Below are 13,349 nucleotides of genomic sequence, written 5' to 3' on the forward strand. Positions count from 1 at the left end.
ACCCAATAAACTACAAGGTGGGATTACTCTCTGTGAATCAGATTTTTTACCCATAAAATGTGGTAAACACACTTTCTTCAGATGGGCATATTGTTTTTCTTTCCTTATTTAAAAAAAAAGTATTTTATGAATGCTTCATGAATTGGTGCGTTACCCTTGTACTGGGGCCGCACTAATCTTCTCTATATCATTCCAATTTTTTTTTTAAGTATATGTGCTGCCGAAGCAAGCATATCAGATGGGCATACTTTTCAGTAAGTTAAATCATATCTATAACTCAGAAAGGCCCCTTAAACTGTCATGTTTTCAGCATGGATATTTCATGACTCATGATTTAGGTCCAAATAACAGATTTTAAAATTAGATCTCACCGATTCTGAAAGGACTTTCCAGCAATATTGTCTCTATAGGAATCAAACAAAACATGGTATTGATCTCTGCTCCATTCCAGAACCACCTAGAAAAAAAAAAAAGAAACAACATTTTATTTGCATCAAAGACTGAGAGTATGTAACTTTCATTTCATTTTTATTTCATTAGAATTGCTAGAGAAATGAGTAAAGCAATCAAAATTCATGTATTCACTTACTGCCTACCACATACATTGTAACAGATCCAGATGAATAAACTATAGTTCCTGACATGGACAAACTAAAAGACTTAGTGTCTCACCATGCTTGAAATGGGGTAACGGAATCAAAGAGGTTTAAAAGGATGTGGTGTTTGAAATGGGTCTTGAAGAAAGAGTTCACTGGGTAGGGAAAAAAGGACAGGGCAGTCGGTTGGAAGAGCATGCTCAAAGGCAGAGAAGCAGCAAGGGCAAATTGTTTCAGGGCAACTGTGTGGCTGACTTTGTCCAAAACACAGGTAGGTAACTGTTGAGAAATGGGTTTAGGAAAGAAAGCTGGGCCCTAAACATGACATGCCTTCTGTGCCTTGGGAGCACTGAAGAATTTTAAGGTAGTTATAGAATCGATCTAAAGTTTAGGAAAGACTCTTCTCAGAACAGTTACAAACACAAACAGAAACAGAAGGGACTGACAAGATATGGAGGGATAAGGACCATATTACCTGTGAGGTTTCAGCTAACGACCTTGCTTAATATTTCAGGAGAAAATGGAAAGCTTTAGATAGAAGTTCCCTCATGTTGGTCCCTAACCCTATAAACCTACTCATATACATGCCCCATTTTCTTCTTCACTCCTCTTGCCATAGAGGAAGTGGCCCTCTGCCTTGCAGACATCCAATCTCTATTTGCTCTAGATCTCATCAACTTGTGTGTTCTCAAGACCTTGCTGCTTCTCTTTTCCTTTCAATAGGATTATTCCTGTCAGCAAGCAAACATGTTCTAGTATCTTGGGAACACCTTCCCTTCACTCCATAACCATTCCAGCTAGTCCCTCCACCCCACATTCTCTGTCCCTTTCTCCTGCTTTCCCATTCACCCTTCAGCTCATTCCAGTATCATTTATGCTCCCACAACTTTAGTGGCCTTACTAAGGCCCCCACATTGTCAAACTCAACATCATTTTCCTCATCTCTTACTCAAGTATTCATAGCAGACGCCCAGTTCCTCTTTGTGGAAATGCTTTCTTGGTATTCCTCCTGTTGTCCTGGTGGCTCCTTTACCATCTCCTTTGCCAGCTCATTCTCTTCTAGCTAATCTTTCTGTGTGTCCTTTCCTTCTATTCCTCATGCCCTCCTTCCTGCCCAGGCTTCCACCAGCATCCTATTCCACAGCCCCTAAGAAGTGGCCCTGCTTGCTACATTCAGATTGTCTATGGGACCCAGGCATGCAGCATTCATTCCAGCCTTGGAAAGCAAAGATATGCCCGCCTTGAAGGAGGTATCATAGAAGCTACACCTACCAATTTTGTTTTCATTAGCCAGAACTTACACAAATCTATTATATTATAAAAAGTTAAAACATATCAAAACTTATACATACAAACAGACTGTACATGGTACCATTTGCAATTGATACGTAAACAAACATAAAAATGCAGCGATAAATCATAACTAAATAAAATCAACTGTAATATATACTAGATGCTATAAGAATTTAGTACCCACCTCCTGTTACTATTGCAGCAAGCTCATGTGTTGCAAGTATCCATAGTGACACTGTCACCACGTGAGCAGTCTGTCTCTCTAAATTGCATATTGTGATAAAAACTGATCTCTCATGTTTATTATGTATTTTTCATATTTAGTGCAATACCATAAACTGTGAAGAACACCATGGGACTCTTAAAAAATGCCACCAGTGCTGGCCAGGACCAGTGGCTCACACCTGTAATCCTTGGCCTTTGGGAGGCCGAGGTGGGTGGATCACCTGAGGTCAGGAGTTCAAGATCAGCCTGGCCATCATAGAGAAACCCCATCTTAAAAAAAAAAAAAAAAATGCCACTAGTGCTGACAGAAGTGCTCTCAAGAAGCAGAAGAAAGTTACGACATTAAAAGAAAAAGTTGAATGGTTTGATATGTATCATAAATTGAGGTCTGCAGCGGTGGTTGCTGGCCATTTCAAGACAACTGAATTTAGCTAAGGATCATTGTACCAAAAAAAAAAAAAGATAGCAAAGAAAAATTATGAAGCTATCATTGCAGCTATACCAGCAGGTTTGAAAACTTTGCATTTTTTTTTTTTTTTTTTGCTAAATGCCTTTTTATCTTGTATTGAAAGTGTGCTTTAACATGGGTACAGAATTGCTACAAGAAACACATACCTATAGACTTAACATAATGCAAGAAAAAGCAAAGTTGTTAGATAACCACTTGAAGCAAAAGGACAATAAGGGGAATGTAATGCTAGCAAAGAATGGTTTGATAATTTTAGAGATTTGGCTTTAAAATGTCAAGATAATAGGAGAAGCACTTCTGTAGACCACAAGGCAGCAGATCACTTCCCAAAGAAAATCATTGATGAGAAAGGATATCTGCCTGAACATGTTTTTAATACAGATGAAATTTAACTATGTGAAAAAATGTGACAAAAAACACTTATTAGTAAGGAAGAGAAGTGAGCATTTAAAGCAGGAAGGGAAGGGTCAGGCTGACTCTACTGTTTTGTGCAAATGCTGTTGGGCTTTCCTTATCTGTAAAGCTGCTAAACCCCACGGCTTGATGGAAAAAGATTAACACCAACAGTCAGTCTTTGGTGGTACAACAAGAAGACCTGAACAAGAGCTCTTTTACTGGATTGGTTCTTCGATGCATTGTCTCTGAAGTCAGGAAGTACCCTGCCAGTAATGTACTGCCTTTTAAAGTTCTTTTGACTGGACAATGCCCGTGGCCACCCAGAAACCCATGAGTTCAACACCGAAGGCATTGAAGTGGTCTACTTGCCCCAAAACACAGCATCTCTAATCAGCCTATAAAGGAGAGGTCGGGGGAAGATCTTTAATGCTTATGACACATCGTGCTCTATGGAAAGAATTGTCAACACTGTGGAAAAGAACTCCAATAAAGAGAACTTTTGGTTTTAGTTTTGTTCTGTTAGTTTAGTTTTGTTCTGTTTAGTTTTGTTTCCATACACTTGCACTTGTACTTTAGTTTGTTGGACACTGGTCCAAACCCCAAACATTCCCTGACAGGGCTTATAGGGTTTTTATTTTGCTCTTGGGAAATTAATGAGAAGCTGAATGGGATCCTAAAATGCTAAAGCATGCAATCATGGCCCTCGTCCTGGGACCTACGTGTTCAAAAAAATTATGGTCTTCAGCCAGGTGTGGTGGCTCACACCAGTAGTCCTAGCACTTTAGGAGGCTGAGTTAGGAGGATCACTTGAGCCCAGGAGCTCAAGACCAGCCTGGGTAACACAGTGAGACCTCAACTCTATTTTTTCCCTATTATAAAAAAATTAAATTAAAAAAAAATTATGGTTTTCTCTTGTGAACAGTTTTAAATCAATGGATAAAGAACATCAAAACTAATCTGCATGGCCATCCTGGAGATCTTTTGAGTCCGCAAACTTGTCTTTCTTAGAACAAAATTAGGGCTACACGGGGTGGCTGACGCCTGTAATCCCAGCACTTAGGGAGGCCATGGTGGAAAAATCATTTGAGATCAGCCTAGCCAACATGGTGAAACCTCGTCTCTATTAAAATACAAAAAAAAAAAAAAAAAAATCAGCCAGGTGTGGTGGCAGGCGCCTCAAATCCCAGCTACTCAAGAAGCTAAGGTAGGAGAATCACTTGAACCTGGAAGGTGAGATTGCAGTGAGCTGAGATCGCAGCACTGTGCTCTAACCCAGGTCACAAAATAAGGCTCTTCCTAAAAGCCTCAGGCTGGAAAAATCTCCAGGCCTGTGCCCAAGAATCTAATGAGCCAGTTTACAACTATTACAATAGACTCCGGGTTGTATTTAAAGAAAATGCTGGATTACCTACAGCTGTTGAATCTACTCAAGTAGCCTTTAATTCCACGTTAGTGAACAGCCTTTCTTGAGAACTCTCCCAGCTTGTCAAAAGAGCCCAAACAGAATGGGAAACTATGAACACTTCTGATCTAGTTAATTTGGCAAATCAGCTTGCCAGCACCCTTGAGGACAATACTAAAAAGAAAACCATTAAAATCCTTAATCTCCAGTTACAGCAGATGGAGACTCCCAGACATAACACTTGGAGAAGAACTCCTGGGCTAAGCCACTACACACAAGAAGCCAGGCCTTTGGAAAAGAGTGCTAAAAAAGACGGAATCTCTCTCATCAACTTTAATGAATCTCCAGGCAATGAGGCTGAGTTTAAAAAAAAAAAAAAAAGCCACTCTCAAAAGTCTTTATACTGTATGATTCTGTTGGGGCTCAGAAAGTGATACCCCAAAGACGGGCACTTTAACATGCCCAGTTAAACAGTCTTAGAAACTGCCTCAGAATCAGGGTCCCTCTAATCTCGTCTTCCCTCCAACAAAAGAAAAAGAAAAGATAAATTTACCATGCTCCTAGATTACAAAAGGTTTCTTAGTTTCTGAAAACAAAACTTGTTTTGCATTGAGGCACTAAAAGACAGACTAAGATATATTAAAGATATTTTAAGCTTTATCTTTTCTACTAAACCTATCTCCTCCTATAATGCTAATCAGGAATTGAAATCTGCTCATCACCAGCAGCATTTCTAATCACATTTGATTAAAGACACCCCATTTTCCCAATGCAAAGTGGCTTAGTGCAATAAAGCACAACTTTAAAAAATTAAGAGCTGAATGGTTATTAACACTGGGAAGATTTTTCCTCTTTACATAAATTAAAGGAAATGATTCAAACTGAAGATGGACGACTACTATCTAGTCAAACATTAATTAAACTCAGACTCTTTTCCAGACTATGCCTACCCTCTTTGGATCCTTTATGGCAACAGACACACAGCATACATTTGTTGAGCAGATTTTTTAAGAAAGACAAAATGCAAGTCAGGACTCTGTCCTCAAGGAGCTGACATTCCTTTTAAGGATTAATCATTTATTTTCATGAAGATGCAGGACTACTTACTGTGTAGCTTTTAAATGAGTACAGATTATATAATAAACACTGTTAGACAAGAGGAATAATCATGAACGATTTTCCACAGAGAGAGCGCTAAGATTTTCAAGGAAATAAAGGAGTGTTGGAAAAGGAAAGATTCATTTGCCACCTGGGGAGTAGAGAAGAAACTTGTATTAAAAGTCAATTAATTGTAATTAATTGTATTAAAAGCCAGGCATGGTGGCTCATGCCTATAAAATCAGCACTTTGGGAGGCCAAGGTGGGAGGATCGCTTGAGCCTGGAAGTTTGAGACAAGTCTGGGCAATATGGTAAGGCCTCGTCTCTACAAAAAAAAAAAAAAAAAAAAAAAAAAAAAAAACCTTAAAAAGTTAGCCAAGCGTGGTGGTACTCACTGGCAGGAGAATTGCTTGAGCCCAGGAGCTGGAGGTTGCAGTGAGCCAAGATCAGCATCACTGCACTACAGCCTGGGTGACAGAGTAAGATGGTCTCAAAAAGAAAAAATATATATATATATAAATATATATTGTTTTGACAATGCACTCTACTATATAAATGTCATATCTAAGAGAAAACAAACAAAAACAACCCTTAGTAATCACACTTAACTAAAAGAAAAAGAGAGAGGAAAAAAACAAGAACCAACGAACTACCAAAACTACTTTCAAAAAGTATACAAACCAACTTTCAGATAAATTTAGGTTGCTTGTTTTATAGCTCAGAGTTTTCAGAATCGCCGAATTCTATAGGAAGAACTTTATATCCAGTGCCCTACTCTGCAGCCAATGTTTGAGTTCTTGTTATAATGTCCTGGCAAACCGTTATTCTGCCTATGAGGGTAGACCTGCACTGTCCAACACGGTATCTGGCCACAAGTCATTATTTAAAACATAAACTAAATAAAATAAGAAATTAACTACGTTAATTACCTAGCCACATTTCAAGCACTCAATAGCCATGTGCAATTAGTTGTTACCATAATGGGCCAAACAGAAATACAGATTTTGGACGGCACTGAGTTTGATTAGTGCTGCAGCTATACAAACCTTAAAAGATTGTCACAAAAGTACACCAGGTGGCAAGTCAGAATACCTGGACCTAAGCTCCAGTTTCGTGATTTTAGACAAGTCAACTTAATCCTAAATTTCAACTGTAAAATTTAAATAAAACTATCTTCTCCCCTAAGGGGTTGTTAGAAAATTCAAGTGAGCTGATATATTAATATAGTAAAATACTCTGACAACTACAAAGTACTACAGGATGTATATAGAATGTATAAGATATTAAAATTATAATTAGGATGCATAAGGTATTAACACTGAAGTTATTACACCCCACAAGGGGCTCACAGACTACTGAGAAAACAAATATGAAGCAAATAATTAAAATACATCACATGAAAAAAAAATAACCAAAATATGAACAAAAAAAGGTTTAACTTGGTGTATACTTTTACTATAATTAGTAAACCGGAAGTCAAAATAGTCAAATTAAGATTCTTTTTAAATTTTATTTTTGCAAAAGTGCCATTAAAAAGTTTACTGAAATGAAGTTTTGCACAACATCTGTTTGTGAAACTTACTCTATTTACCTCCACTAACAAATGAATTTTATCTCATACTGTTACCTAGATAAAAATATTTTAAAAATACATCAAGAGCCCTTTTAAAAAATGAATTTGAAATGCTAGAAAGTCATAAAAGGTGAAAAGAATTGTTTGTTTTTGTTTTGAGACAGGGTCTTACTCTGTCACCCAGATTGGACTGCAGTGGTGTCATCAAAGTTCACAGCAGCCTCAACCTCTAGGGCTCAAGCGATCCTCCTATCTCAGCCTCCTGAGTAGCTGAGTAGTACAGGTGCACATCACTATGCCTGGATAATTTTTGTATTTTTTGTAGAGACAGGGTTTCACCACGTTGCCCAGGTTGGTCTGACTCCTGGGCTCAAGTGATCTGCCTGCTTCTGTCTTCCAAAATGCTGGGATTCAGGCCTAAGCCAGGCCAAGAATATTATTTTTCAAAAAAATAGCTGCCAGGCCATTTTTTAAAATTGCTTCTTTCCTGAGGGCAATTGGCAATATGTACCAAAGGAACAAATAAATAAATGTTCATGCCTTTTGATCTGGTTAATTCCACTACTAGAAACCTATGCCAAGAAAATTATCATAGATCCACTCAAAGGCTTCTGTATGATAATCACCATTATAACCTATAAAAAATAAAACAATCTAATTTCTATGTTTAATGATCTAAAAATTAAACAGGAAATTGAGTAAATAATTATGGTACATTCATATAAATATAATAAAGCTATTAAAATCATATTTCAAACAATCATTTAAAACATAATAACTGAATTCTCTCAGTCAATAAATATTACCTGGCATCATTCTAGACTCTGGGGACATAGCAATGACCAAAACAAAGTTTCTTCCTTGGTGGAGCATTACAAAGTAGTCAAGGGATAAAGTGTTTGATAAAATACTATGTAAAAAAAGCAACAATCATAAGTATCAGTCTGGAGCCTGACATCAGCAAAATGGTAGAACAGGCTGCTACAATTTTTCTTTCCCCATGTAAACACAGACAAGCCCAAACTGCCAGAATAACAACAAAAAACAAAAAGACAAATATTGTATGATTCCATTATATAAATTATCCAGAATAGGCAAATCTATAGAGACAGAAAGTAGATTAGAGGCAACCAGAAACTAAAGGGAGATATGAATGAGGAATTTAATGGTTACAAAGTTCCTGTTTGGGGTGGTGAAAAAGTTTTGGAAATAGACAGTGGTGATGGTTGCACAACTTTGTAAATGTAGCTAACACCACTGAGTTATACAAATAAAAATAGCTAAAATGGCAAATTTTATGTTACATATGTTTAACCACAATAATTTAGAAGAAAAGTAAATCACCACAATACCCTCAGCCCCAAAAAATGAAGGAACATTATGAACAACTCTACCTCCACAGATTTTATAATTACATTAAATGGACCAATTCCTTGAAAGATACAATCCAAAACTCAAGGAGAAATAAGTCATCTGAATAGGGCTATATCTATTAAAAATTTTGAATCAATAATTAATAACCTTCCAAAATAGAAAGCCTATAGACCCAAATGGTTTCACTGGCACATTTTATCAAACATTTAAGGGGGAAAAAAAAAAAGATACCAGTTCTCTACAATCTCTTCCAGGAAACAGAAGCAGAGGGAACACTTAGTAATTTATTCTGTGAGACTAAAAGTACTCTAAGGCCAAAATGAGGCAAAGACATTATAAGAAAACTTATAAACCAATATCGCTCATGAACACAGATGTGAAAATTCTCAATAAAATATTATCAAATAAAATCCAACAACATATAAAAAGAATTATTTACCACAACCAAGTGGGATTTATCCCAGGTATATAAGCCTGGTTTAACAACAAAAAATCAATTAAAAACCTAAACATCAACAAGCTAAAGAAGAAAAGATACAGAAAAAGCACTTGACAATCCAACATTTATTTATGATAAAAACCACTTTCAACAAACTAGGAATACAGGAGAACTTCCTCAATTTGAAAAAGAACATCCACAAAAAAAGTTTCACCTAATATACTTAGTGATGAGAAACTACATGCTTTCCTCATAAAACCAGGAAAAAGACAAGGATGGACTCCTCCTCTCATCACCATTCTTACTCCAAATTGTACCTCAAGTCCTAGCTGATGCAATAAGACAAAAAAAGGAAATAAAAGGTAAACAGATTAAGAAGGATGAAATAAAACTGTCTTGGTTTGAGCAGAAGAAAAAAAAAATGAAACTGTCTTGTTCACAGATGACATGATTGTCTATGTAGAAAAATCCCAAAGAATTAACAACGATAAAATCTGAAACAAATAAGCAAATACAGCAAGACTGCAGGATACAAAGTTAACATACAGGGCTGGCACGGTGGCTCAGACCTGTAATCCCAGTACTTTGGGAGGCCCAGGTTGGCAGATCACCTGAGGTACAGAGTTCGAGACCAGCCTGACCAACATGATGAAACCCCATCTCTGCTAAAAATACAAAAATTAGCCGGGTGTGGTGGCACACACCTCTAGTCCCAGCTACTTGGGAGGCTAAGGCACGGCAGCACCACAGTACTCCAGCCTGGGCGTCAGGGTGAGACTCTCTCTCAAAAACAAACATACAAACAAATAAAAACAAAGTTAACATACAAAAGTCAAAATGGTAATTAGAATTTGAACAATTAGAATTTAAAACTAAAAAATACAATTTAGGCTAGCACCCCCAGCTAAAAAAGAAAAGAAATGCATAGGTATGACTCTAACAAAATATGTATGAAAATATATGAAATCATTGTGAAGAAAACTACAGAAAGTCAATGAAAATAATCAAAGAAGATCTAAATAAAATTCCATGTTCATAGACAGGAAGGCTCAATATTAAGATGTCAGTTCTCCCCAGCTTGATCTTCAGATTCAGTGCAAACTCAATTAAAATTCCAGCAAGTTATTTTGTAGACATAGACTGACTCTAAAGTTACATGGCTGGGGTGGTGGCTTATGCCTGTAATCACACCACTTTGAGAGGCCAAGGCGGGAGGATTGCTTGAGCCTGGGAGTTTAAGACCAGCCTGGGCAACAAAGTAAAACCCCATCCTTACAAAAAAAAAAGAAAAAAAAAAAGCTGGGCATAGTGGCATGCACCTGTGGACCCAGCTACTCAAGAGGCTGGGGTGAGAGGATCACTTCAACTCAGCCGGGTTTGTGCCACTGCACTCCAGCCTAGATGACAGAGCAAGACCCTGTCTCCAAAACAAAAGAAAGAAAATCTAGGTGACCTTGGATTTGATGGTAACTTTTTGGATATAACACCAAAACTACAATCCATAGGTGAGAAAAAGACTGATCAGTTGTGCTAATTAAAAACTGCTCTGCTCTGGGAGACTGTTAAAAGAATGAAAAGATAATTATTGACTGAGAAAAATACTTGTAAGACACATATCTGATAAGGGACTGGTATCCAAAATATACAAAGAACTATTAAAATTCAACAATAAGGAAACAAAAAACCCAATTAAAAACTGGGCAAGGCCTGGCACAGTGGCTCACGCCTGTAATCCTAGCACTTTGGCAGGCCAAGGTGGGTGGATCATGAGGTCAGGAGATGGAGACCATTCTGGCTAACACAGTGAAACCCCGTCTCTACTAAAAATATAAAAAATTAGCCAGGCATGGCAGCACACACCTATAATCTCAGCTACTCAGAAGGCTGAGGCAGGAGAACTACCTAAACTTGGGAGGCAAAGGTTGCAGTGAGCCAAAATTGTGCCACTGCACTCCAGGCTGGGCGACAGAGTGAGACTCTGTCTCAAAATTAAAAAAAAAAAAAAAAAAACTGGGTAAAAAAATCTGAAGATACCTAACCAAAGAAAACATACAGATGGTAAACAAGTATATAAAATAATACTCAACGTCACATGTCATTAGGGAATAACAAATTAAAACAGCAATGAGATACCACTACATACCTAATGGAATGGCTAAAATCCGAAACACTCACAACACCAAGCTGGTAAAGATATGAAGCAACAGGAACTCTCATTCACTGCTGGTGGGAATTCAAATGGTACAGCCACTTTGGAAGACAAGTTGGCAGTGTCTCACAAAGCTAAACATAGGTTTATCACAGTCATGCTCCTAAGTATCTACCTAACTGAGTTGAAAAATTACGTCCATAGAAAAACCTGCATGTTTATAGCAACTTTGTTCATAATTGCCCCAAACTGGAAACAACCAAGATGTCTTTCAAAAGGTGAATGGCACCAGACAATGGAATATTATTCGGTGCTACAAAGAAAAGAGCCATCAAGCCACAAAAAGACACAGAAGAAACTTAAATGAATATTGCTAAGGGAAAGAAGTAAACTGAAAAGGCTACATATTATGTGAGTCTAAGAAATGACATTCTGGAAAAGGCCCAACTACAGGCACAGCAAAAAAATCAGTGGTTACCAGTGGGAAGGAAGGAGAAGATGGGAATGAATAGGTGAAGCACAGAGCAAGAGCATTTGTAGGGCGGTGAAACTATTGTGTACAATACCGTAGCAGTAGACACAGGACATTATACTTTCGTCAAAACCCACAGAACTGTACAAAACAAAGAATGAATCCTAGTGTAATCTATGTACATTAGTTAATAAAAAATCTGTCAGTATTGATTCACCAACTATAACAAATGTACCACACGGATGCAAGGTGTTTTTAGGGGAAAAAGGCCAGGTATGGTGATTCACACCCGCAATCCCAGTGCTTTGGGAGGCCAAGACAGAAGAATCCCTTCAGACCAGGAGTTCAATACAGTGAGACCCAGTCTCTACAAAAACCTGTGGTATGTGCCTGTACATCTAGCAACTTGGGAGGCTGAGGGAAGGAAGATCTCTTGAGCCCAGGCATTCAAGGCTGCAGTGAGCTATGATTGTACAACTACACTCCAGCCTGTGCAACAGAGCAAGACTCAGTCTCTAAAAATAATAATAAATAAATAAAATAAGCCTATTAAAAAATAGGGAAAACTGTTTGGGAGAGAGGAAGTATATGGGAATTTCTGTACCTTCCACATAATTTTTCTGTAAACCTAAAACTGCTCTAAAATGTAAAGTCTACTCCAATTTCATATACATACACATACATATATAATAACTAAATCCACATTCTTTCTTTTAAGGTCAAATTTAGAAACTGCTCACCACGGGTGACCTTTCCATATTTAGATAGTAGAAAAAAATATTCCTGCTCTCAGCTTACGTCTAGGTTCCAGGCTTCCAGGGGCCGAAAATACATGGTGAATAAGACAGAAAGGCCCCTGCTCCCACAGAGCCTATATTTTAAAGGAGAGAGATGTAAGATGTCAGACATATCAACATACAATTTCAGATTGATAACAAAATATTATTTAAAAAAAAGAAAGGAAAAACAGGGAATGTGATAAAGGACTTGGGAAAGAGGCTGCTTTAGGACAGGTGGTGGGGAAGGCCCAAATGAAGTATTACAGCTGAGACCTATGTGACCAGAAGGCCTGTCACCAGATGATCTGGGGGGGTGTGCTCTCCTGTTGCTGGAACAACCAGTGCAAAGCTCTTAAGGCAGGAAAAAATTAATGTATTCAAAGAATAAAAAAAAGGTGACTGCACCAGTTCTGAGCCTACACCTCAGAAGGATTTGTGAGTATCCAGCGGATCTCTCAGGCCTCTACCTTTGCCTTAAGAAGATTACATCCAGGTTCACTTGCTGGTCCCTGGGGGATGAGAGACCTGTGAAGCACACAACCAAGTCCAACCCCAATCAGTTAACTAATGACCTGCACATCTAGAGAGCAAGTAATTGCCACTGTAAATCAAGGGTTGGAAATCTTTCTCTGTAAAAGACCAAATAGTAATATCTACGCTTTGCAGGCCATATAGTTTCTGTCTCAGCTATTTAATTCTGCCACTGTAATGTGAAAGCAGCTACAGACAGCATGTAAACAAATGGAAATGGCTGTGTTCCAATGAACTTAAATTACAGAAACTGACATTTAAATTTCACATAGAGGAGGGATAACATGGGGAGAAATGCCAGATATAGATGATGGGGAGGAAGGCAGCAAACCACATTGGCATATATGTACCTATGCAACAATCTTGCATGTTCTTCACATGTACCCCAAAACCTAAAATGCAATAAAAAACATATATACACACAAAAATAATTTCACATAATTTTTTCTTTTTTCTTTTATACTCTATCCCTGTGGATTAGTCTGTTCTCGCATTGCTATAAAGTACTACTAAGACTGGGCAATTTATAAAGAAAAGTGGTTTAATTGACTC

The 13,349-nt window shown here is 37.7% G+C and overlaps 1 protein-coding gene and 1 non-coding gene across 20 annotated transcripts in view; both read right to left on the minus strand.

Moving 5' to 3' along the window:
• Nucleotides 1-13,349, minus strand: part of GNPTAB (N-acetylglucosamine-1-phosphate transferase subunits alpha and beta) — a 96,539-nt gene that overhangs the window by 51,285 nt on the left and 31,905 nt on the right. For all 19 annotated transcript variants that reach the window (XR_013522046.1, XR_008473942.2, XR_013522048.1 and 16 more), the window contains exon 2: nucleotides 372-457. Coding sequence is in view for 11 of the 19 variants with exons in the window: in XM_035257391.3 (XP_035113282.3) it covers nucleotides 372-457 (86 nt within the window). In the remaining 8 variants the exon portion in view is untranslated. The remainder of the gene's footprint in view (nucleotides 1-371; nucleotides 458-13,349) is intronic.
• LOC118144652 (U6 spliceosomal RNA) lies at nucleotides 116-222 on the minus strand. The gene has a single exon (XR_004729406.1). It is a non-coding gene; the product is annotated as a U6 spliceosomal RNA (small nuclear RNA).

The sequence above is a fragment of the Callithrix jacchus genome, chromosome 9 (assembly GCF_049354715.1).
Source record: "Callithrix jacchus isolate 240 chromosome 9, calJac240_pri, whole genome shotgun sequence".
Lineage (NCBI taxonomy): Eukaryota > Metazoa > Chordata > Mammalia > Primates > Cebidae > Callithrix > Callithrix jacchus.